Raw genomic sequence first — 23,350 nt, forward strand, 5'->3', positions numbered from 1 at the left:
ACACCAAGATGGCCGACACATCGCAGAAACACCATCTTGGCATAGCTCCAGTGTAGCGATACCAAGATGACTGCCACATCATCAGCTCAGAGACGCCAAGTTGGCATAAGACCAATAATGGCCGACACATCCCAGAGACGCCATCTTGGCATAGCTCCAGTGTGGTGACACCAAGATGGCCGACACATTCCAGAGACGCCATCTTGGCATAGCTCCAGTGTGGTGACACCAAGATGGCCGACACATTCCAGAGACGCCATCTTGGCATAGCTCCAGTGTGGTGACACCAAGATGGCCGACACATTCCAGAGACGCCATCTTGGCATAGCTCCAGTGTAGCGATACCAAGATGACTGCCACATCATCAGCTCAGAGACGCCAAGTTGGCATAAGACCAATAATGGCCGACACATCCCAGAGACGCCATCATGGCCTAGCTCCAACATGGTGATACCAACATGGCCGCCGCATCCCCCAGCTCAGAGCTGCCAAGTTGGCATGAGACCAATACAGCCGCTCAAAAATGGTGGCTGTGTCCCCACCCCAGCGGCCAGTTGATGCCACCTCCCAAACGGCTGCCAGGCCCCCACCCAGTTGGCGTGACCCCCTCTGCCCCCTATGCCGGCACCAAAATGGCTGCCCAGTTGGCATTACTCCCAACATGGCCACCACGTCCCCACCCTGGACATGCCAGGCTGGTGCAACCCAGCCGTAGTCATGGCAACACCCCCTTTCGTCCCCCACCACAGGACTAAATTTGAGGGGGGAAGGTAGGGGGGAAATGGAGGCCTGGCTCTTTAAGAGCGGGGGGGGGGCACGAGAAAACGGTCGCTTGGCCCTTTAAGAACCGTCTCTCAGAGGGAAGCGTTCTGAAAACCTCTGGTTAAGTCTGTCCGCCCCGGGCTCCTGTAGAGAACCCGGAAGTGGAGTTTCTTTACCCCCAGCCCCCCCCCCGTCTACCCGGCCCCCGGCTTTGGTCCGGGCCAAGATGGCGAAGCTGCTGAGCTGTGTGCTGGGGCCGCGGCTGTACCGGGTCTATCGAGATCGGGGGCCGGCCAGGCCCCCCCGGGATGGGGACGAGGCAGCCGAGGGGGCCCAGGATGGTTCTTGGGTGAGTCCGCCTCCTCCCCCCGCGGGAGACAATGGTATCGCCCGGGCTCCCGTTATTTCTATGGGGGCTTGGGCAAGACCATGGTGGAGAAAGGGGGCAGCTCCCCATTGTCCATCATGGAATGTTTTGAGCCCCAGGATCTTGATATCCCTCTGGGCGCTACCATAATGGAACATGGGGGGGTTGGTCCTCTGGGCTGCTCCCCGTTATCCAGCGTAGTATCCCCAGGGGATTGATACTCCTCCCTTGGGAGAGACCATTGTAGCACATGGAGGGGGTGAGCTGAACCCTTTCCATTCTCCAATATGGTATTGACGGGCACCCCCTTTTGTAGGAAATTGGGGGAGTCACAAGGAATTGGACCTTCGTCCCCATTATCCAATGATATCGTCCCAACCCCGCAGCTATTGATGCTGCCTTGGAGAAACCATTGTAGGACATGGGGGGGGTGCCACTCTGTAGCTCCTGATGTGGTAGCTGCTAGCCTTTGAGGTAATGATGTTCTCACCTACTCAAGAGAGACCCATCACAAGGAGGATGGTGGGGGACATGGCTGTACGTGGTCTCTCCTAGGCTCTAGTGTATTGATATACCAATGGATCAGTCCACTGTGTATGGTACTTGAAGAAATCCAGTTCCCCCCATTATCCAGCATGGTATCTTCCAGGAGTGAGAGTGTTAATATCCACCTGGGACAGACTATTACAGGAAATGGGGGGAGGAGAGTATCAATGGGGCATCTTACCCCTTTCCACTATCTGATATCTCCCAGCCCCCCAACCATAAATATTCCCCTTACCTTGGCTCCCATTCTCATCCTATTGCCATGACACCTTCCCCCAGCAGTTGGCATGACTCCTGTGTATGTGGCCTTGCCAAAATGGCCACCATGATGCCATCCCCAGAGGCGCCGTTTTGGCGTGACTCCTGTGTGATGTAAACAAAATGGCTACCGTGGCCCCATCCCTGAGGTGCCAAGTTGGCCTGACTGCAAAATGGCGTCACCGAAATGGCTGCAGAGGCATGAGGTTGGCCCAGTTCCAGCATGGCGTCACCAAAATGGCTGACGCACCGCCACCCTTGCAGTGCCAGGTTGGCGTTACTTTAAAATGGCTGCTGCTGTTTCTTTCTCCTCCCTGAGCCGCCATGTTGGTGTGTCTCCAGTGTGGCCACCGCCTTGTCACTCAGGTGGCATTGGGTTGGCATAACCCCTCGTGTGATCTCACCAAAGTGGCCACCATGTCCTTCGATGGGTGGTCCAAGTTGGCGTGGTGTTGCCGCCTCTCTTACCCCCATGGGCCCCACATGGACTGATTCCAGCCCTATGGTATATGCCCCCTCTCCCAACCCATAACACCCTGTTGGCTCCTTGGTGGCAGGATGGGGATCTGTCTGGGTTTCCCCCCATCTAATTTGGAGGCTTAACTCCCAGAGTTTCCCACACCCTCCTGGTCACCCGAACCCCCAGGGGCTAAAAGGGGCCCCAGGGGGCTCGAAATGACATGGAGTCTCTCCTAGCAGGAGTCGTACTACCAGCCACGGACACTGGAGAAGCATGCTGACAGCATCCTGGCCTTGGTGAGTCCCCCTGCGCCTTCGGGGCTGGGTCATTCAGTGGAACCCAGCATCCTGGCTTCTAGCCCCTGCTGTAACCACTAGACTCCACTCTCTGCACCGCATTTCCTGGTCCCTCTCACCCCTCCATAAACTGCCCCAGAGGGAAGCAATGACTCACTCTGCAGTGAAAACATGTTTGTTTCTAATCCCGTCCCACGGGCCCTGGCTGGGTTAGATACTCCGGCCCTGCAGCAGCCTGCAATCCTTGCCCTGCGGTGAACCCCAGAACCCGCTCCCTGCCACAGCTGGGATAGAACCTAGGAGTCCTGGCTCCCAGCCCCCCTGCTCTAACCACTACAGCCCACCTGGAGCTGGGGAGAGAACCCAGGAGTCCTGGGGTTGGGTTTTGTTGGCTGTATCATCCTACTGGCCCTTTCCTGTTCCTTGCAGGCGTCGGTGCTCTGGTCTATTTCCTATTACACTTCCCCCCTGGCTATGTTCTACTTGTACCGAAAAGGTAGGGGGCATTGCGCTGTCGGGAGCGGGGCTGGGGTCAGCAGGGGGTGCTCTCCCGGCAGTCAGGGCTGGCCCCAGGGCAGTGCTAGGGGGAGCAGCACTGCTGGGAGCAGGGCTGTGGGGGGGTCAGCAGGGGAGGCTCTCCCCGGCGGTCAGGGCTGGGCCCATGGAAGTGCTAGGGGCATTGTGCTGCCAGGAGCCGGGCTGGGAATTTCAGCCGGGGGCACTCTCCTCTGGCCCTTGCTCAATTCTGTCTGCCTTAAACATCCCACCCGGCAGTTATTTTTATAGCTGCGATTTCCCATTCACTTCCTGTCCCAAAATGCAGTGGTGTCATTGGGCTACTGCCAGACCCTGCCCCATGGCATCAGATGCAGCCAGCTAAGTGAGCCATCTCAGTGCAGTGTTACATGCGGCTGTTCCCCAGCTGCTTCACCCCAGAGGTGGGCTGCATCACTCTAGGCTGATCCCTCCCTGGGGGCGCAGCTTGGGTGTCTGCTGAACCCTGGCTAAGGGACACGTGCCTCTCCACCCCCCGCAGGATACCTGACTATGTCGAAGGTGGTTCCTTTCTCTCACTACGCTGGGACCATGCTGCTCCTTTTGGCCGGGGTCGCCTGCCTGAGAGGTAAGGAGTGGGAGCTGGTTGTTAGACTGGGGGGGCTGGGAGCCAGGACTCCTGGGTTCTTTCCATGGATATACCGGATGTCTCTAACTTGGTGTCTCTGTCACAGGCATCGGGCGCTGGGCCAACCCCCAGTACATCCAGTTCATCACCATCCTGGAAGATAGCCACCGCATCGGCACCCCAGAAATCAAGGTGAAGAGGATGGGGGAACCCTGACCTCTCCCCTCGGCTCCCCCCCGCCCGGCTACGGTTGGGGGGAAGCAACACAGCCCTCCTCCCAGGGGGTTGTCGCCCATGATCCTTCACAGCTGCGTCCCACCCAGCTCCCAGGACACCCTGCAGCCTGCTCCAACCTGTCACCCATGATGCTTTTCTGCCTCCGCTTCCCCCTGTGGTCTCCCAGGATGCTCAGGGGCCAACCCTGCCTGTATCTCCCAGGATGCCTTGCTGCCCACTCCCCCGGTGCCATTTGCCATCTCCCATGGTGCCTGTGGCTTCCCTCGGTGCCAGCCCGTTTCCCAGGATGCCTGGCGGCCCAGCCCCTCCGCGCTGCACCGCCCATGATGCTCAATTCCCCTCGTGGCCTGTCCCTCTCCATGCTGGGGTTGAGCTCACCTGCCAGAGCACCCCCGGCCAGCAGGGGGTGCCGACATGCTGCTCACTCTGCTGTGAGGGGGCGGACTGGCTGGCTGGAATGACCCATTCCAGCCAGGGGGAGGGGGCAGCCCAGCACACCCCTCCGTCGATCTCTCTAGGTCCGTCTCACCTCCTTCCTTCCTTTTTCTCTATCTCTCCTTGCTGCAGAAGAAACTCGCCAGCTACAACTTCGACTTCCGGAGCTGGCCCGTGGACTTCCGCTGGGACAAGGTCACTAGCCGGTGGGTGCAGGGAGAGAACCCAGGAGTCCTGGCTCTCTTTCCTCCCTCCCCCTCGCTCTAACCACTAGACCCCACTCCCCTCCCACAGCCAGGGAGAGAACTCAGGAGTCCTGGCTCTCCCCCCCCCGCTCTAACCACTAGACCCCACTCTCCTCCAAGAGGCAGGGAGAGAACCCAGGCGTCCTGGCTCCCAGCCCCCACTGTAAGCCTCTTGTTCGCTGCCCCGCAGGTCGGACTCCCGGGGCGTCTCGCTGCTGCGGCCGGAGCCCAAACACCGGAGCGCGGCCAACGGCTTCCTCCATGCCATCAAGAAGCTGCCCTGCCAGATCGCCAGGTAGGCTCCGCCCCCTGGCACCCAGGGGAGGGACTTTGCCAGATCCTGGGTTCCCATTGGCTGGAGGGAGGGCTGCAGACTGCTTGGGTCTCCCCGACTTCTAGAAACCCCTCCAAGGCATTATGGGAGTCATGGCATCAGCACCAGGGCATCATGGGAGATGCAGGGAAGGGCAGAGAGGACTCCTTGGTGCTGATTGGCCAGATGGTGTGGGGGAGGAACTGGCACATTGGGAGTGTCTCCTGGATGCTGATTGGTCAGCCTGTGGAGGGGGAGGTGGCTTTGCAATGTTGATAGAGGGTCCTGTCTGCTGATTGGCCACAGGGATGGGCAGGCACAGTGGTTCTGGAATGCTGAGAGGGAAGGATACTGATTGGCTGAGGGCTGGTGAGTGTTTTTGGAATGCTGGGAGGGGATCCTGGCTGCTGATTGGCTGGGGGTGCAACTCCATGATTTCTGGTTGGTTGACGGGGTGGTAGCTTTGGGATGTTGGGGGGAAGGGGTAGAATCCTGCCTTCTGATTGGCTGGAGTGCTCCTTGCTGCCTATTGGCTGAGGTTAAGTGGGACATGGGACTTTTAGGCCATGGACCTGTGTATCCCAGACCTTGTTTGGCTGGGGAGGGTTGTCATGTGACTTCATCCCCAAACTGACCCATAAACAGATCTCCTGGGGGGAGGGGGGAGGCTGGGTGGATTCCCTTCCAAGGGACGGGCCAGGGGACTGTGCTGCCCCCACCTACCGCCTCCCTCTGCCCCCCTAGCTACATCGTGGCGCACACCTTCGGGCGCAGGATGCTGTATCCCGGCTCCGTCTACCTGCTACAGAAAGCCGTCATGCCCATGCTGCTGCAGGGCCAGGCCCGCCTGGTGGAGGAGGTGAGTGCAGGAGGCACAGGATGCAGCTGGGGAGAGAACAGGATGCAGCTGGCTCCCAGCCCCTCCACACGCACACTCCAACTCACTAGCCCCCACTCTCTTCCCCGAGCCAGTTTCTGGTTTAACCCTGCTCCAATCTCTCCCCTCGCGGCCCAGTACAACGGGAAACGAGCCAAGCTGTTAGCCTGTGACGGCAACGAGATTGACACGATGTTCGTGGACCGTCGGGAAAGCTCCGAGCCCCACGGCAAGAAACTGGTGAGCGTTTCTCTGCTCGGCGGCGGGGGCTTAGTCCAGCCGGGACGTGGATCACACGGGATGGGGGTCTGGATCTGGAAAGCAGGGGCTCTGGGGGGACAGATCCACGGCCCAGGCGCTTCCCATGGTGATGGGGCGAACCCTGTCCTGGGAGCAGGGCAGATCGAGCAGGAGGTGGCGCAGCGCCAGGCAGACGGCTGGTGGTATAAAATGCCAGTAATTCATAGTGAAAGAGCCGATCACAGGGCAATCGGGCCCCGTGGGCTGGAGGCAGCACCAGCCACTTGGTGCCAGCCAGTGGGGATTGAGGGGTCCCCACTTGGCACCACCAGGAATGATTGGCGGCCTCTCCCTTGGTGTAACGCTTTCCTGTCTCCCAGCCGACAGTGTTCGTAGCAGCTTTATTCCCGGCGCTGCCTATGCTAAGGGGACATAGAACCCAGCTGGGGTCCAAATTTGACCAGGGGGCCCAGCTTCGCATTGCGCTCATAATGCCCCCTCCTGCCAACTAGGAGGGTGGGGGAACAACTTGAAAACAGTCCCCTGGCCAAGGACAGAACTCCCTGCGCCTGCCTGAAATGGAACTGAAGTCACAGAGTATTTTAATACATAGGGATGACTTCCTCCCCACCAAAATGCAGCCACCTCTGGGGCAGGGCAGCTGGGGAGCAGACGCATGATGATGCTGCAGCAACTTAGGCCATGTCTACATCTAAAATTTTGCAGTGCTGGTTGTTACAGCTGTATTAGTACAGCTGTATAGGGCCAGCGCTGCAGAGTGGCCACACTTACAGCAACCAGCGCTGCAAGTGGTGTTAGATGTGGCCACACTGCAGCGCTGTTGGGCGGCTTCAAGCGGGGTTCGGGGAACGCAAGAGCAAACCGCGGGGAATCGGGTCTCCTTCCCCGGTTTGCTCCAGTGTTCCCCGAACAAGCAGGTCTCCTTCCCTGCGGTTTGCTGGGTGGTTCGGGGAACGCGAGAGCAAACCCAGGAAAGGAGACCAGCTTCGCCGCGGTTTGCTCTCGCGTTCCCCGAACAAGCAGGTCTCCTTCCCTGCGGTTTGCAGGGTGGTTCCGGGAAACGCGAGAGCAAACCGCGGCGAAGCTGGTCTCCTTTCCCGGTTTGCTCTCGCGTTCCCGGAACCACCCAGCAAACCTCAGGGAAGGAGACCTGCTTGCTCGGGGTTCGGGGAACGCGAGAGCAAACCGCGGCGAAGCTGGTCTCCTTTCCCAGTTTGCTCTCGCGTTCCCGGAACCACCCAGCAAACCTCAGGGAAGGAGACCTGCTTGCTCGGGGTTCGGGGAACGCGAGAGCAAACCGGGGAAGGAGACCAGCTTGATTACCAGAGGCTTCCTCAGGTATGCTGGGATACCTGCTTATTCCACGGAGGTCAAGAAAAGCGCTGGTAAGTGTCTATATTTGATTACCAGCGCTGGATCACCAGCGCTGGATCCTCTACACCCGAGACAAAACGGGAGTACGGCCAGCGCTGCAAACAGGGAGTTGCAGCGCTGGTGGTGCCCTGCAGATGTGTACACCTCCTAAGTTGCAGCGCTGTAACTCCCTCACCAGCGCTGCAACTTTCTGATGTAGACAAGCCCTTAGGATGGGCCCAGGAGAGGGGGGGCGAGGGCGGAGCCTGTATCTGATTTTAGGGAGGCCGAATGGACGCGCTTGAGTTGAGGTTCAGCGGGACCCTCATTGTCCCCTCTGTGTCCCCCACCCAACCTTAGGTGATCTGTTGTGAAGGCAACGCTGGATTCTATGAGGTTGGCTGCCTGCCTACCCCCCTGGATGGTATGATCCGGCATCACTGGTGATCTCCCCCCCTTTCCACTTTGGTAGAATCCAATCCCTTTGGCAGGAGTAGGGCACAGCTCTGCTTGGACCAGTCCACTTCTATGCTTAGGGGGGGCACTGCTTTTGGACCAATCTACCTGCTCTGGATGGGGGTGAAGGCTGGGGTGGGGGGGTGTCTCCCTTTGGATTAGATCATTCCTGTGCTTTGGGATAGGGGGTTGGGGTGGATGGCCTTTGAACCCACCCATTTTTTGTATGTGGGGGGACAGGTTAGGGCAGCCCCATTTGGGCCAATCCACCTTTCCTTGGGATGGTCCTGGTTCAACTAACCCATATCACTGTGTAGGATGGGGGTGCAGGGATCAGGTAACCTTTCTTTGGCCCAGTCCATTTCTCTGCATGGGATGGGGGTTCATTGGGAAGGATCCATTTCTATTTGAGGAGGGGATTGGGGCCGCCACCTTTCTGTCTGCCCTAGAGCACTCCAGTTTGGGGGCATGGGTTGTCCTAAACTCCAGGACACCAGGGGTGAGTTGTGGCCCCCCCATACTCCGCAGTGGAACTGTCCAGCAGCTCCCCGCACATTGTTTCAACTGATGATCTCTCTGGCATCCGTCCAGCGGGTTCTGTCCCTGCTGCGCATGGCCTCACGTTAACCTCCCTCCTCTTCCCCCCCCCCCCCCCCGCTTCTCCCTCCCAGCTGGCTACTCGGTGCTCGGATGGAACCACCCCGGCTTCGCTGGCAGCACGGTGAGTCCCAGGCTCCCAGCCTCCCTGTGCTCTAACCACCAGATCTACTGCCCTCTCAGACCTAGGAGAGAACCCAGAAGTCCTGGCTCCCAGCCCCCCCGCTCTAACCCAGCAGCCCCCACTCCCCTCCCAGAGCTGGGAGAGAGCCCAGAAGTCCTGGGTCCCAGCCCTCCCGCTCTAACCCACCAGCCCCCACTCCCCTCCCAGAGCCGGGGAGAGAACCCAGGAGTCCTGAATCCCAGCCCCCTCGCTCTAACCCAGCAGCCCCCACTCCCCTCCCAGAGCTGGGGAGAGAACCCAGGAATCTGGGCTCCCAACACCCCCACTCTCCCCCACAGGGCATCCCCCTGCCACAGAACGAGGCCAACGCCATGGATGTGGTGATGCAATACGCCATCCACCAGCTGGGCTTCCTGCCCGAGGACATCGTGGTGTACGCCTGGTCCATCGGGGGCTTCACAGGTACCGGGGAGGGGGTAGGAACTATGGGGCTAGGTTGGAGAGGGAGGGACCATATACCGGGGGGAGGGTCAGAAGAGGGGACAGATCGAAGCACTGTCCCAGGCAGGGGGCTGATCTACTCCCACCCACGCACCTCGCCGCTGATGCCTTCTCTCCTGCAGCCACGTGGGCGGCCATGTCATACCCAGACATCAGCGCCCTGGTGCTGGATGCCTCCTTTGACGACCTGGTCCCCCTGGCACTCAAGGTCATGCCAGAGAGCTGCAGTAAGTGACCCCCCCCTTTCCTTCTGCTCATGTGGTTCAGCCCGTTCCCCCCCACACACCCCTGCACCACGCCTGTGTGGTTCAGACCTTCCCGTCTAAGCTGCCCGCATGGTTCCGCCTTTTTACCCCCCCTTTCCCTCTGCCCATGTGGTTCAGCCCTTCCCCTCTTCACACTGCCCACGTGGTTCGGCCCCTTGCCTCAGACACATGGACTAGTCTGAGAACCCGCCAGCCTATCCCATCTCACAGTTCCCCCACTTTCCGACCCCCCAGGAGGTCATATGACCCTACCCAGCCACTCAATTCCCCCTGAGCCATGACATTCTGGAGCGTCCCATGTGGGCGGTGGTAGGGGTGAGCAAACCCAATTGGCTGCAGAAATGGAGGAAGCTTCCATTATCAGGGGTTAGGCGGGGGGTAGCTTCCTCTCCCCTGTGAGAGGTTCCATTAGCCGTTTGTGCGGGGGATTCATTTCTTCCCCTGTGGAAAATGGGTCAGTCCACTGTTAATACGAGCATCCCTGTTGCAACCAGTGTTCTGTCCTGCACCTGCGCGAGGCGTGAGCCGGGCTGGCTTGCCAGAGAGCAGCTCCCAGCCTCTGGCTGCGTCTGTCGCTCGTTAGTGACCAGCCGCTTTTGGCCTAACGAGGCAACGTACGGTCACTGTTGCAACTGATGTTCTGCATTGCACCTGCCTGGTGCACAACGTGCGGCTAGATTGCTCCGATCTCTCCAGTGGGTGGGGTGGCCTTTAGATAGAGCGTTGCACTCCGGGACCTGGGGTTTATTTCCGGCTTTCCCTGGCCTGCTGGGTGACGTCACCATTCTGTGACTCAGTTTCCCTATCTGTAAAATGGAGCTGATGGGGACTGGCCTCCTTCATAAAGCTCTTTGAGAGCCTGGAAATGGGCCGTGGAAGACCTCCTGGGCTGTGTCGCCCTGCCGCGAGTTAGCCAGCGCTTGTACTGCGTCACCGTTGCAACCGATGTTTTATATGGCACCCGTTTGGAAGCAGAGCCTGGTCATGGGTAGCGTCAATCCTGCTCGTTCCTTAGAAACCTGTTTATTAAGCATGGTGTTGATGAAACACCCCCGGGTGTTGACGAAAGCCCCCTGGGTGTTTCTGCAGCTACAGTGTACTTGACTCTCAACGATTTTGTTTTTGAGTTCTAATTCCTCTGAAACCTGCGTGTCCTAGGAGGCTTAGTCACCAGGACGGTGAGGCAATACTTGAACCTGAACAACGGCGAGCAGCTTTGCAGGTAAAAAGGGAAACTGAGGCGCGGGGGGTGGGGGAAAGTTGAGACCTGACGAATCTCAGGTTCTCAGGGTGGCGCTCTGCAGGTGTTCGGCTCAGAAAAACCCAGCCCCAGGCGACAGGGTGTGGTTGTGAAACCCGATCTCTGGGCCCTGGCCTGCTAAACTCCGGGCCTTACTGATAACCTGTGGAACTGCCTGCCGTGTTATTTCATGCATATTCCTGGCTAAATCCTTTCTTCCCCTAATCCCGCCAAAATCTTGTCCTCGTATCCTGTGGCAGCTGGCTCCATGACCCAGTGAAAGCCAATGGTGAAGTCTAACTCTCTCCTTCTATCCTGGCCTCTGGTATCTAGTGGCACGTTGATCAGGACAATATCATGGCGTGGGGAGTTCCGCAGGTTAACGTTATCCCTTCTTGAACCCATGCACAACCTTGGCCCTCAGGACTAACCCTCGGGACTACTTGCCGCTGGTGAAGTCTCTCATCTTGGATGGGGGAGGGGGTGTTAATTTACTGTCTCCCCTGCACCCACCCCACCCGGACATGCGGCCTTGCTTAGGAGTTTCTCTTTCTCTGGTTCCCAAGATACCAGGGGCCCGTGTTGCTGGTCAGAAGAACAAAGGATGAAATTATCACAACCACGTGAGTAAAGGTCCGGGAGGGATGTGGGTGTCTAGTGGTTAGAGCGGGAGGAGATGGAGGCGGGAGCCAGGATTCCTGGGTTCCATCCCCCGCACAGGGAGGGAAGTGGGGTCTAGAGGGTTTGGGGGAGTGGATACTGGAGTTCTAGTGTGCCATATAAAGAACTCAGAGAACCATCAAACTCATGTCAGTGAAGAGTTTGGAAAATACCCTTAACTCTGCCCACTGTTTGGTGTGCCGTAGAGTCCCGGAAGATATCATGTCAAACAGGGGGAATGACCTGCTGCTGAAACTCCTCCAGCACCGGTGAGTTGGGGGAGCCCAGGGCTGGGATCGCAGGGGGTTGCGGTTTGGGAGTGAGGGGCACCACCGGAACGCAGCATGTCTAACCCCCCTCCCCCCGTTCCAGGTACCCCAAGGTGATGGCCGAGGAGGGGGTGCGAGTCGTTCGGGAATGGCTAGAGGCTTCTAATGCTGTGGAGGAAGGTAAATGCTGTAATCCAACAGCCCCTTCTCCCCTCGCAGAGCCGGGGAGAGAACCAGGAGTCCTGGCCCCCAGCCCCCCCTGCTCTAACCATCAGCCCCCACTCCCCTCCCAGAGCCCGGGAGAGAACTCAGGCGTCCTGCCCCCCCCACCCAGGCCCGCTCTAACCGGACCCCTCCCCGCAGCCTCTGTGTACAGCTCCTACGAGGTGGATGAGGACTGGTGCCTGTCCGTGCTGAACTCCTACCAGGCCGAGCACGGCCGCCGCTTCCCATGGAGCATGGGTGAGTGTGGGGCTGGGCTGGCCGGTGGGATGCTGGGGCCACAGGTCCGGCCAATCAGCTTGGCATGGGCGGGAGGATCGCTGGGCTGAGAACCGGCCCGCGCGGGTGCTGGGGATCAGCCCATGTGGGGTGGCTGGGGTGATGTTTGGGGCGGGAGGTCTCCACCCAGGGGGTGGCTGGGGTGGATAGTTGGAGTGGCAGCAGCCAGTGGGGCTGTTGGGGGGGGGGGAGGAGTTGGAGGGGAATCAGCCTGGGGGATCGGTCTCTGCCTAACCTTTGGCCTTTCACCTTCCCCCAGGGGAGGACATGATGCCCGAGGGGCGACGGCAGCTGGCCCTGTTCCTGGTGAGTGTACTCTCATAGCCCCTCCCTCCCGGGGTGGGGGTGCAGGGCCTGGAGCCAGGACTCCTGGGTTCTCTCCCTGGCTCTGGGAGGGGTGTGGAGGCTGGTGGGTTAGAGCAGGGCGGAGCTGGGAGCCAGGACTCCTGGGTTCTCTCCCCGGCTCTGGGAGGGGAGTGGGGGATTAGAGCAAGAGGGGGACTGGGAGCCAGGACTCCTGGGTTCTCTTCCAGCTCTGGGAGGGGAGTGGGGCCTGGTGGTTAGAGCAGGGTGGGGCTGGGAGCCAGGACTCCTGGGTTCTCTCCCCGGCTCTGGGAGGGGAGTCGGGGCTGGGGGGTTAGAGCAGGGGGGAGCTGGGAGCCAGTACTCCTGGGTTCTCTCCCCGGCTCTGGGAGGGGAGTGGGGGGTGGGGGATTAGAGCAAGAGGGGGACTGGGAGCCAGGACTCCTGGGTTCTCTCCCAGCTCTGGGAGGGGAGTTGGGCCTGGTGGTTAGAGCAGGGTAGGGCTGGGAGCCAGGACTCCTGGGTTCTCTCTCCAGCTAGTGGCCACAGCAGGGGCTGAGGTGTCCCTCCCTGCCCCCCATCACTGATTCCCTCCCTCTTCTCTGCCCCCCAGGCCCGGAAGCACCTGCAGAACTTCGAGGCGACACACTGCACCCCACTGCCCCCCCCAGCCTTCCGTTTGCCCTGGCACTTGTAGCCAGGGGGCCCCCCCATCATGCCCATCAATTGCACTGACACCCCACTCCCCCGTTGGTCTGTTTTATATGGAGCCGGGTGCCCCCCTCCCTGCTGTGTGTGAGCCCCCCACCGCACGCTGTAAATCCGCCCCCACCCCCAAACCTGGGGGCCCCCCGAGCTGGAGAAACTAACAGTAAAGAAGGTATTTTTTGTACTTGGGGTCTGTGTGCCTGCGGCGATGCAGCCAGCTCTGAGGGGCAGCCCCCCTATGCCTGGATCCTCGGCCCAGCCATCAGGGGGCCCTGGCCCACAGTGGCTCCACTTTCCTCCAGCAGGGGGCAACCCCTCGTTCCCAGGCCTGCCGGGGTGGGCAGAGATGGGGAGGGGTCGGTGCCTAACGTTCATCCTGGCAGCTGCTTCAATGCGGCTGTGCAGGGGCTGGGGAACTCCCAGCTACTGGATGTGGGGCCAGATGATCTCCCAGGGCGGCTGGGCCTGTCCCATGGGGCCTCTTCTCCGCTATGGTGCTGAGCCCCCTTCACCGGGGGTCGCCCACTTACGCCCCTCGTTAGCCGACGGAGCTCTCTCCCGCACGCCAAGGCCTTAATTAACCTGTGGGCCCCTGAGCACCAGGCTCTGATCAAACCAGGCTGGGGAGGCTCCCCTGTGACCAGTCGTTAACCTGGGGAACTCACTGCCACTAGCTGCAGCCTGGAATTAGAAACCCGCCACCGTTTCCTTTCCAGTTAAAACGACCTGAGCGCTGGTCTCTGGAGACGGGCGGGCGCCTCATTCGCCTGCCCCACAATGAAAGGACGGGCTCCCAGAGGCAGCTGTCAGAACTCACTGCCCTCTGTCAACAGGGCAGGAGTAGCTGGGGCAGTAGGGAGCATTTCAGCCCTGAGGGGCAGCTTGGTAGGGGGGGCATCTGCAGGCACGAACAGCAGGGAAGTGACCATCAGTAGGTTTCAGAGTGAACGCTGTGGGGACCGGCTGGCTCAGGCTCCCGGCAGACCCGGGTGCGGCTGGGCTGGTGGAAGTCTGGGCTGCCGTGATAAGGGCCCCGGCCCCTGACTCAGCCCTGGAGGTGCCAACCATGACGGCTCCCCCCATTTCCCCCCTGCCCCTGTCAGTTCCTGCCCTGGAGCGAGATGCGGACCCTGGCGGGGAGACGCCCTGAACCGATGGGCTCGACCGTCTGGGTCCTGCTGGCCCTGCTGGTGCCCAGCCTGCTGTGGGGTGAGGGGCACTGGCAGAACTTGGGGGAGGGGGCGCTGGGCTAGCAGGGGCTACGGGTCAGAAGTGAGGGGCACCGGCAGGGCTGGGGGGGCCCAGGGCTGGGCTAGCAGGGGCTGCGGGTCGGGAGTGAGCCAGGGCTGGGGAGGGCTGCGCTGGGCTAGCAGGGGTTGCAGGTCGGGAGTGAGGGGCACCGGCAGAGCTGGGGGAGCCCAGGGCTGGGCTAGCAGGGTCTGTGGGTTCAGAGTGAGGGGCACCGGCAGGGCTGGTGAGGGGCAGAGCTGGGCTAGCAGGGGCTGCGGGTCAGGAGTGAGGGGCACCGGCAGAGCTGGGGGGGCCCAGGGCTGGGCTAGCAGGGTCTGCGGGTCGGGAGTGAGGGGCACCGGCAGAGCTGGGGGGGCAGAGCTGGGCTAGCAGGGGCTGCGGGTCAGGAGTGAGGGGCACCGGCAGAGCTGGGGGGGCCTAGGGCTGGGCCAGCAGGGGCTGCAGGTCAGGAGTGAGGGGCACCGGCAGAGCTGGGGGGGCCTAGGGCTGGGCTAGCAGGGGCTGCGGGTCGGGAGTGAGGGGCACGCTAACGCTTCCCCCCACGGCTGGAGGTACGGGGGGGCCGGGGATCAGATTCTGCTCCCTTGTGGGGCTCCGGGCCCCCGGGTGCGCTGGGTCTGGGCCCCCCAATACCCCAAATGTGCTGGCAACTCCAGAAACCTTGAAATCGCCCGGCTGCCCCCCAGGCTGGAGCTCCCCCCAGCCCAGTTCAGGGGGCGCCTGGGCCCCCACCCCTCGGCCCCGGGGGCCCTGCTGCTCCGGGACCTGGTCATGAGCGACTCGGGGACCTTCGCCTGCCTTAGGGAGTCTGAGGCCGAGGCCCCCATCCGGCTGGAGGTGACAGGAGGTGAGGCCAGACCCCCCCCGGCCCCCGTCAGCTCTGGGGTCACCGGGGGCTCCCCAGCCAGGGCCCCGCCTCGCTCACCCCATCTGCCCCCCCAGGCTGTCGGAACAACCTCACCGTCTCCTCCAACCGGACCTCCCCCTTGGCCCTGACCCTCCGCTGCCGCCGCTGCCCCCTGCTGGCCGGCCCGGCCTCCTTCCGCTGGTTCCTCAAATCCCGGCCCCTGGGCTACCAAGCGGGAGCGGGGGGCTACCGTGCAGCTGGACCCGTCCCGGCGGGCGGCCTGGGGGCGCTGGGAATGTCGCCTCGGCGCCGCCTCTGGCGGCTTTGAGTTCTGCGTGGAGCCTCCCCTCAGGGCAGGGGGCCCAGGTAAGATTGTGCCCCACACCCTGCCCCACGGTGCCCCTGCTGGCCCTGACTCTGCCTCTGTTCCAGGCCCCGGCTCTCAGTGGGGGATCTGGGTCGCGGCGGCGGCTCTGGGTCTGATCGGGGCAGGGTTGGGCGCTTGGTGCCTGTGGAGACGGAGGCGGGGCAGGTGAGTCGGGAACCCAGGAGTCGGGGAGCTGCACCCCCAGCAGAGGATGGGGACGGAGAGAGGGACCCAGGAGTCCGGGGAGCAGAGCCCCAGCTTGGGGTGGGCAGGAAGAGGGAGAGACCCAGGAGTCTGGGGAGTGGTAGCCCCCCGGGGTGGGGGAAGGGACCCAGGAGTCCGGGGCTGGGGAGAAACGTGTTTTCATCGTGTGTCTCCCATGTTCTTCCGTCAGGAACCAACAGAGTCAAAACAAACGAGAGAAAGAAACAAACACGCACAACCCCCCACCCGCAGACCCGCTACCCCGGTGTCCCACCGCTCCCACCATGGGTCAGAGCCGTGGGGCCAGCTACCCCGGTGTCCCACCGCTCCCACCACGGGTCAGAGCCGTGGGGCCCAGCTACCTCAATATCCCACCGCTCCCACCGCGGGTCAGAGCCGTGGGGCCCAGCTACCTCAATATCCCACCGCTCCCACCGCGGGTCAGAGCCGTGGGGCCCAGCTACCTCAATATCCCACCGCTCCCACCGCGGGTCAGAGCCGTGGGGCCCAGCTACCTCAATATCCCACCGCTCCCACCACGGGTCAGAGCCGTGGGGCCAGCTACCCCAATATCCCACCGCTCCCACCGCGGGTCAGAGCCGTGGGGCCAGCTACCCCGGTGTCCCACCGCTCCCACCGCGGGTCAGAGCCGTGGGGCCAGCTACCCCGGTGTCCCACCGCTCCCACCACGGGTCAGAGCCGTGGGGCCAGCTACCCCAATATCCCACCGCTCCCACCGCGGGTCAGAGCCGTGGGGCCAGCTACCCCGGTGTCCCACCGCTCCCACCGCGGGTCAGAGCCGTGGGGCCAGCTACCCCGGTGTCCCACCGCTCCCACCGCGGGTCAGAGCCGTGGGGCCAGCTACCCCGGTGTCCCACCGCTCCCACCGCGGGTCAGAGCCGTGGGGCCCAGCTACCCCAATATCCCACCGCTCCCACCGTGGGTCAGAGCCGTGGGGCCCAGCTACCCCGGTGTCCCACCGCTCCCGTCGTGGGTCAGAGCCGTGGGGCCAGCTACCCCGGTGTCCCACCGCTCCCACCGCGGGTCAGAGCCGTGAGGCCAGCTACCCCGGTGTCCCACCGCGGGTCAGAGCCGTGGGGCCAGCTACCCCGGTGTCCCACCGCGGGTCAGAGCCGTGGGGCCAGCTACCCCGGTGTCCCACCGCGGGTCAGAGCCGTGGGGCCAGCTACCCCGGTGTCCCACCGCTCCCACCGCGGGTCAGAGCCGTGGGGCCAGCTACCCCGGTGTCCCACCGTGGGTCAGAGCCGTGGGGCCAGCTACCCCGGTGTCCCACCGCTCCCACCACGGGTCAGAGCCGTGGGGCCAGCTACCCCGGTGTCCCACCGCTCCCACCACGGGTCAGAGCCGTGGGGCCCAGCTATCCCGGTGTCCCACCGCTCCCACCACGGGTCAGAGCCGTGGGGCCCAGCTATCCCGGTGTCCCACCGCTCCCACCGCGAGTCAGAGCCATGGGGCCCAGCTACCCCGGTGTCCCACCGCTCCCGTCGTGGGTCAGAGCCGTGGGGCCAGCTACCCCGGTGTCCCACCGCTCCCACCACGGGTCAGAGCCGTAGGGCCCAGCTATCCCAATATCCCACCGCTCCCACCATGGGTCAGAGCCTTGGGGCCCAGCTACCCCGGTGTCCCACCGCTCCCACCATGGGTCAGAGCCTTGGGGCCCAGCTATCCCAATATCCCACCGCTCCCACCACGGGTCAGAGCCGTGGGGCCAGCTACCCCGGTGTCCCACCGCTCCCACCACGGGTCAGAGCCGTGGGGCCCAGCTACCTCAATATCCCACCGCGGGTCAGAGCCGTGGGGCCCAGCTACCTCAATATCCCACCGCTCCCACCACGGGTCAGAGCCATGGGGCCCAGCTACCCCAATATCCCACCGCTCCCACCACGGGTCAGAGCCGTAGGGCCCAGCTATCCCAATATCCCACCGCTCCCACCACGGGTCAGAGCCGTGGGGCCCAGCTATCCCAATATCCCACCGCTCCCACCACGGGTCAGAGCCTTGGGCCCCAGCTATCCCAATATCCCACCGCTCCCACCACAGGTCAGAGCCGTGGGGCCAGCTACTCCGGTGTCCCACCGCTCCCACCATGGGTCAGAGCCGTGGGACCCAGCTACCCCAATATCCCACCGCTCCCACCGCGGGTCAGAGCCCTGGGGCCAGCTACCCCGGTGTCCCACCGCTCCCACCATGGGTCAGAGCCGTGGGACCCAGCTACCCCAATATCCCACCACGGGTCAGAGCCGTAGGGCCCAGCTATCCCAAGATCCCACCGCTCCCACCACGGGTCAGAGCCGTGGGGCCCAGCTATCCCAATATCCCACCGCTCCCACCACGGGTCAGAGCCGTGGGGCCCAGCTATCCCAATATCCCACCGCTCCCACCATGGGTCAGAGCCTTGGGGCCCAGCTACCCCAATATCCCACCGCTCCCACCGCGGGTCAGAGCCGTGGGGCCAGCTACCCCGGTGTCCCACCGCTCCCACCACGGGTCAGAGCCGTGGGGCCCAGCTATCCCAATATCCCACCGCTCCCACCACGGGTCAGAGCCGTGGGGCCCAGCTACCCCAATATCCCACTGCTCCCACCACAGGTCAGAGCCGTGGGGCCAGCTACCCCGGTGTCCCACCGCTCCCACCATGGGTCAGAGCCGTGGGGCCCAGCTATCCCAATATCCCACCGCTCCCACCACGGGTCAGAGCCGTGGGGCCCAGCTATCCCAATATCCCACCGCTCCCACCACGGGTCAGAGCCGTGGGGCCCAGCTATCCCAATATCCCACCGATCCCACCACGGGTCAGAGCCGTGGGGCCCAGCTACCCTGGTGTCCCACCGCTCCCACCACGGGTCAGAGCCGTGGGGCCCAGCTATCCCAATATCCCACCGCTCCCACCACGGGTCAGAGCCGTGGGGCCAGCTACCCCGGTGTCCCACCGCTCCCACCACGGGTCAGAGCCGTGGGGCCAGCTACCCCGGTGTCCCACCGCTCCCACCGCGGGTCAGAGCCGTGGGGCCAGCTACCCCGGTGTCCCACCGCTCCCACCACGGGTCAGAGCCGTGGGGCCCAGCTACCTCAATATCCCACCGCTCCCACCGCGGGTCAGAGCCGTGGGGCCCAGCTATCCCAATATCCCACCGCTCCCACCACGGATCAGAGCCGTGGGGCCCAGCTGCCCCAATATCCCACCGCTCCCACCACGGGTCAGAGCCGTGGGTCCCAGCTACCCCGGTGTCCCACCGCTCCCACCACGGGTCAGAGCCGTGGGGCCAGCTACCCCGGTGTCCCACCGCTCCCACCACGGGTCAGAGCCGTGGGGCCCAGCTATCCCGGTGTCCCACCGCTCCCACCGCGAGTCAGAGCCGTGGGGCCCAGCTACCCCAATATCCCACCGCTCCCACCGCGGGTCAGAGCCGTGGGGCCCAGCTACCCTGGTGTCCCACCGCTCCCACCACGGGTCAGAGCCGTGGGGCCCAGCTATCCCAATATCCCACCGCTCCCACCACGGGTCAGAGCCGTGGGGCCCAGCTATCCCAATATCCCACCGCTCCCACCACGGGTCAGAGCCGTGGGGCCAGCTACCCCGGTGTCCCACCGCTCCCACCACGGGTCAGAGCCGTGGGGCCCAGCTATCCCAATATCCCACCGCTCCCACCACGGATCAGAGCCGTGGGGCCCAGCTACCCCAATATCCCACCGCTCCCACCGCGGGTCAGAGCCGTGGGACCAGCTACCCCGGTGTCCCACCGCTCCCACCACGGGTCAGAGCCATGGGGCCCAGCTACCCCAATATCCCACCGCTCCCACCACGGGTCAGAGCCGTGGGACCCAGCTACCCCGGTGTCCCACCGCTCCCACCACGGGTCAGAGCCGTGGGGCCCAGCTACCCCGGTGTCCCACCGCTCCCACCACGGGTCAGAGCCGTGGGGCCAGCTACCCCGGTGTCCCACCGCTCCCACCACGGGTCAGAGCCGTGGGGCCAGCTACCCCGGTGTCCCACCGCTCCCACCACGGGTCAGAGCCGTGGGGCCAGCTACCCCGGTGTCCCACCGCTCCCACCACGGGTCAGAGCCGTGGGGCCAGCTACCCCGGTGTCCCACCGCTCCCACCATGGGTCAGAGCCGTGGGGCCAGCTACCCCGGTGTCCCACCGCTCCCACCATGGGTCAGAGCCACGGGCCCAGCTACCCCAATATCCCGCCGCTCCCGCCACGGGTCAGAGCCATGGGGCCCAGCTACCCCGGTATCCCACCGCTCCCACCACGGGTCAGAGCCGTGGGGCCCAGCTACCCCAATATCCCGCCGCTCCCACCATGGGTCAGAGCCATGGGGGCCAGCTACCCCGGTATCCCACCTCGCCAGCTGAGTGCAGAGTGGATGCCAAGTCTCTTGCCTGAGTAGCCGGGTCCGTAACCCTCCCAGCCATGTTCAGTCCGCAAGGACCCAGTGGTGGGTAGTTCCACAGGTCAACTGGCTCCTTGCTCAGATCTCCCCCCCACTATCCCATCCCTACTTCCCTCTCCATTTTCTCCTTCTCTCCATCCTCTGCCAAGGAGCCCCCAGGCTCCATTTATCCCCCTCGGAAGAGCCGCGGCTCGGAGCCAAATCGACTGAAAGACGCCTCACGCCCCAGAGTCGGGAAAGAGAAGTGAGAGTGTGAGGGACACCGGTAGCGATTGGCGGGGGGGGGGCAGGGCTGGGCTGGAAGGGGCTGTGGGTCGGGAGTGAGGGGCACTGTCAGGGCGGGGGGGGGCAGGGGTGGGCTAGCAGGGGGCTGCGGGTTGGGAGTGAGGAGCACCGGCAGGGCTGGGCTAGCAGGGGCTGCGGGTCAGGAGTGAGGGGCACCAGCAGAGCTAGCGGGGGCAGGGCTGGGCTAGCAGGGGCTGCGGGTCGGGAGTGAGGGGCACCGGCCGAGCTGGAGGGGGGGCAAGGCTGGGCTAGCAGGGGCTGCAGGTCAGGAGTGAGGGGCACCGGCAGGGCTGGGCTAGCAGGGGCTGCGGGTCAGGAGTGAGGGGCACCAGCAGAGCTAGCGGGGGCAGGGCTGGGCTAGCAGGGGCTGCGGGTCGGGAGTGAGGGGCACCGGCCGAGCTGGAGGGGGGGCAAGGCTGGGCTAGCAGGGGCTGCGGGTCAGGAGTGAGGGGCACCGGCAGAGCTAGGGGGGCAGGGTTGGGCTGGCAGGGGCTGCGGGTCGGGAGTGAGGGGCACCGGCAGAGCTGAGGGGAGCCCAGGGCTGGGCTAGCAGGGGCTGCAGGTCGGGAGTGAGGGGCACCTGCAGGGCTGGTGGGGGCAGGGGGTAAAAGAGAGATCTCTCTAGCTCATTAACTCTTCTTTCCCCAGGTCCCAGGCCCCCTGCTTTACGCTGAAGTCCAGCACCCCCTGATGGCTCGAGCTCCACCTCTTCCCCCACATGGCACCACAGTCTATGCCACTATTGTGTGACACCCCCCTCCTGCGTTGTGTTCACACCCCGACTCCTGTCCCAGGTGATGGGAAATTCAGCTGGAAGATGCTGGAAATCCCTGTTAAAATCCTGTGGTGGGGAGTTCCCCAGGTTAACGGATTGTGGCATTAAAATCTGCCTTTGAAACCTCACGTCTGTGATGTAACCTCTGTCCTCAAGACCCTGCCCTTTGGGCCTGGCTCTGGGGGGTGGGGTTCAGGCAGATGCAGCTCCCCCTCCTTTCCTGCCCCAAACATCTGCGCAGAGCCCCCCATGCCCTCCCTGAATGAGCCGTGTCTCAGTGCCAGCCAAGGGGTCCCCCTATAACCAGCCCCCCCAAGCCCCCCCAGAGTAAACCACGTCTCCGCTCCTGGCAAGGGACAAGTGACGATGAGGTCAGTTCACGCCAAGGCCACCCGCCTCCGTGGGCAGGATTTGAACCCACGACCCCCAGCTTTGCGTCCTGCCTGTTAACTGCACAAACTGCTAGGTGGTAAGTGGGTTAAACCCTGGGTGTTGGGGGCTGGGAGCCAGGACACCTGGGTTCAAACCCCAGCATGGAGAGGGATATGTGGCCCAGTGGTTAGAGCAGGGGGGTGGGAACCCGGACTCCTGGCTTCTGTCCCTAGCACAAGGCGGCTACTGAACAAGGGCCCATGTCATATCCTGTGCCTGGCTGGTTGCAGCTTTCACTTGCTGTAGCCCTGTGAACAACGCCCCTGCCCAGAGGCAGACGCACCCTGCACCGGGAGACCCCTCTCCCCTCCACCATGCAGCCCCTTCTCCTGCCCCTGGCCCTCACCCTCCTGGCAGCGGTGCCCCAGGGGGCTCAGCAAGGTGAGGAGGCGACCGGGCCGTGGGGCTGGGCTCTCTCACTCGCTAGGTGGGGGCTCGGCTGGGGAATGGAGGGCTTGGGGGGCGCTCTGCCCTGGCCTCAGTGCGCTCTGTGTGGAACCCAACTCCCAGCAGAACCCCAGAGCCGGTGAGCCCTAAAACTCTCCCCCTGTGGCATCACCTGGATGCACCCCTCCCCTTCACTTCCTGTCCCAAACTTGTGTTCAGCTGTTACCCGCCCCAGAAGTGGCTCCATCTCCACGCCAGGCCAGGGGTCCCTGTCACTCGAGCCCTCTAGTAGGCAGGAACCGCTCGGCTCTGGAGTTCGCGGACCCAGAGGTGACGGCAGAAGCCGGCTCGACAGTGAGTCTCCCCTGCACCCTGACGAGGCTGAGCCGGAGCGGGCGGTGGGTCCCGCGGTACCCGCGCTGCGCTGGTGGCAGCAGTGGGATACAGACAATTTACACATCCAGAGCGGAGGTTTAAGAAGCAGCTGCGGCTCCTAACGAGTCGGAGAACCCGAATCTCTGTCCTCCAACTGCGACCCCTCCACATGAACGACATGGGGGCCTTCTGTGCCAGCCCCAGCCAGGCCGCCCCGCTGATCTCCGTGCCCGTCGCGCCCGGTAACAGCACTGCCGGGGGGCCAGGAGCCAGGAGGTCTGGGTTCTCTCCCTGGTTCTGGCAGGGGAGTGGGGGCTGGTGGGTTAGAATGGGGGCGGGAGGGAGCCAGGACGCCTGGGTTCTCTCCCTGGCTCTGGGAGGGGGAAGCAGGAAGCAGCCAGCAGGGGCCGGGTCGTTAACTGGATCCATCACTTTCGGCTCTGCCCCCACAGGCTGCCCGGCCGGGGCGTCCATCGAAATGATCCCCCAGGAGCCGGTCGTGGAGGGAGCGTCTGTCCCTCTCCTGTACCCCATGTGGGGCGCAGGGACCCACGTCACCCCCAGTAGGGGGCGCCACGTGGCTGCTCAATGGAAAGCCGCCACCAGACTCCACAGCCCTTCGCATCCTGAGGTCCAACACGCTGACGATAGAGGGTTTCTCCAGCCGGTTCGGGGGTCTGTGGAGCTGCCACCTGCCTGGGGATCCCCCCGGGTCTGGGGACTACTGCCTGGAGAGCGACCTGGGGGCTCACAGGACCCAGGAGAGCCCCCCACCTGGCCCCACTCCCATCAGTCCAGCTGCGTATTCAGCCGTGTGTCCCTGTCACAGTCAATGCGGCCACCTCTGGGGC

The 23,350-nt window shown here is 63.4% G+C and overlaps 1 protein-coding gene across 3 annotated transcripts; it reads left to right on the plus strand.

Annotated features, from left to right (window-relative positions):
* Positions 1 to 935: 935 nt before the first annotated feature.
* On the plus strand, positions 936 to 21,428 carry ABHD16A (abhydrolase domain containing 16A, phospholipase). Of its 3 annotated transcripts, none has more exons than XM_050920561.1 (22): positions 936 to 1,111; positions 2,630 to 2,689; positions 3,119 to 3,185; positions 3,726 to 3,812; positions 3,919 to 4,004; positions 4,617 to 4,690; positions 4,920 to 5,024; positions 5,787 to 5,901; positions 6,058 to 6,159; positions 7,894 to 7,957; positions 8,661 to 8,710; positions 9,049 to 9,172; positions 9,334 to 9,438; positions 10,636 to 10,699; positions 11,284 to 11,340; positions 11,584 to 11,646; positions 11,750 to 11,826; positions 12,010 to 12,108; positions 12,407 to 12,453; positions 13,064 to 14,367; positions 15,352 to 15,622; positions 15,689 to 15,789. In XM_050920561.1, the coding sequence occupies exons 1-20, from the start codon at positions 989 to 991 to the stop codon at positions 13,145 to 13,147; spliced, it is 1,653 nt and encodes a 550-aa protein (XP_050776518.1). In that variant the 5' UTR covers positions 936 to 988; the 3' UTR covers positions 13,148 to 14,367; positions 15,352 to 15,622; positions 15,689 to 15,789. The 3 variants fall into 3 exon arrangements, with proteins under 3 accessions (XP_050776518.1, XP_050776519.1, XP_050776520.1); XM_050920563.1 differs by having other exon boundaries at positions 937 to 1,111; positions 2,633 to 2,689; positions 15,689 to 15,787; XM_050920562.1 differs by lacking the exons at positions 15,352 to 15,622; positions 15,689 to 15,789 and adding an exon at positions 21,179 to 21,428.
* Positions 21,429 to 23,350: the final 1,922 nt, after the last annotated feature.

Source organism: Gopherus flavomarginatus, chromosome 12 (assembly GCF_025201925.1).
Source record: "Gopherus flavomarginatus isolate rGopFla2 chromosome 12, rGopFla2.mat.asm, whole genome shotgun sequence".
Lineage (NCBI taxonomy): Eukaryota > Metazoa > Chordata > Testudines > Testudinidae > Gopherus > Gopherus flavomarginatus.

Bases quoted from the DNA above. Each gene is read 5' to 3' on its own strand.
- ABHD16A (XM_050920562.1), top strand. From the start codon at position 989: ATGGCGAAGCTGCTGAGCTGTGTGCTGGGGCCGCGGCTGTACCGGGTC. The intron at 5,902-6,057 runs GTGAGTGCAGGA...CTCGCGGCCCAG, and splicing joins AGGCCCGCCTGGTGGAGGAG to TACAACGGGAAACGAGCCAA. The intron at 8,711-9,048 runs GTGAGTCCCAGG...TCTCCCCCACAG, and splicing joins CCGGCTTCGCTGGCAGCACG to GGCATCCCCCTGCCACAGAA.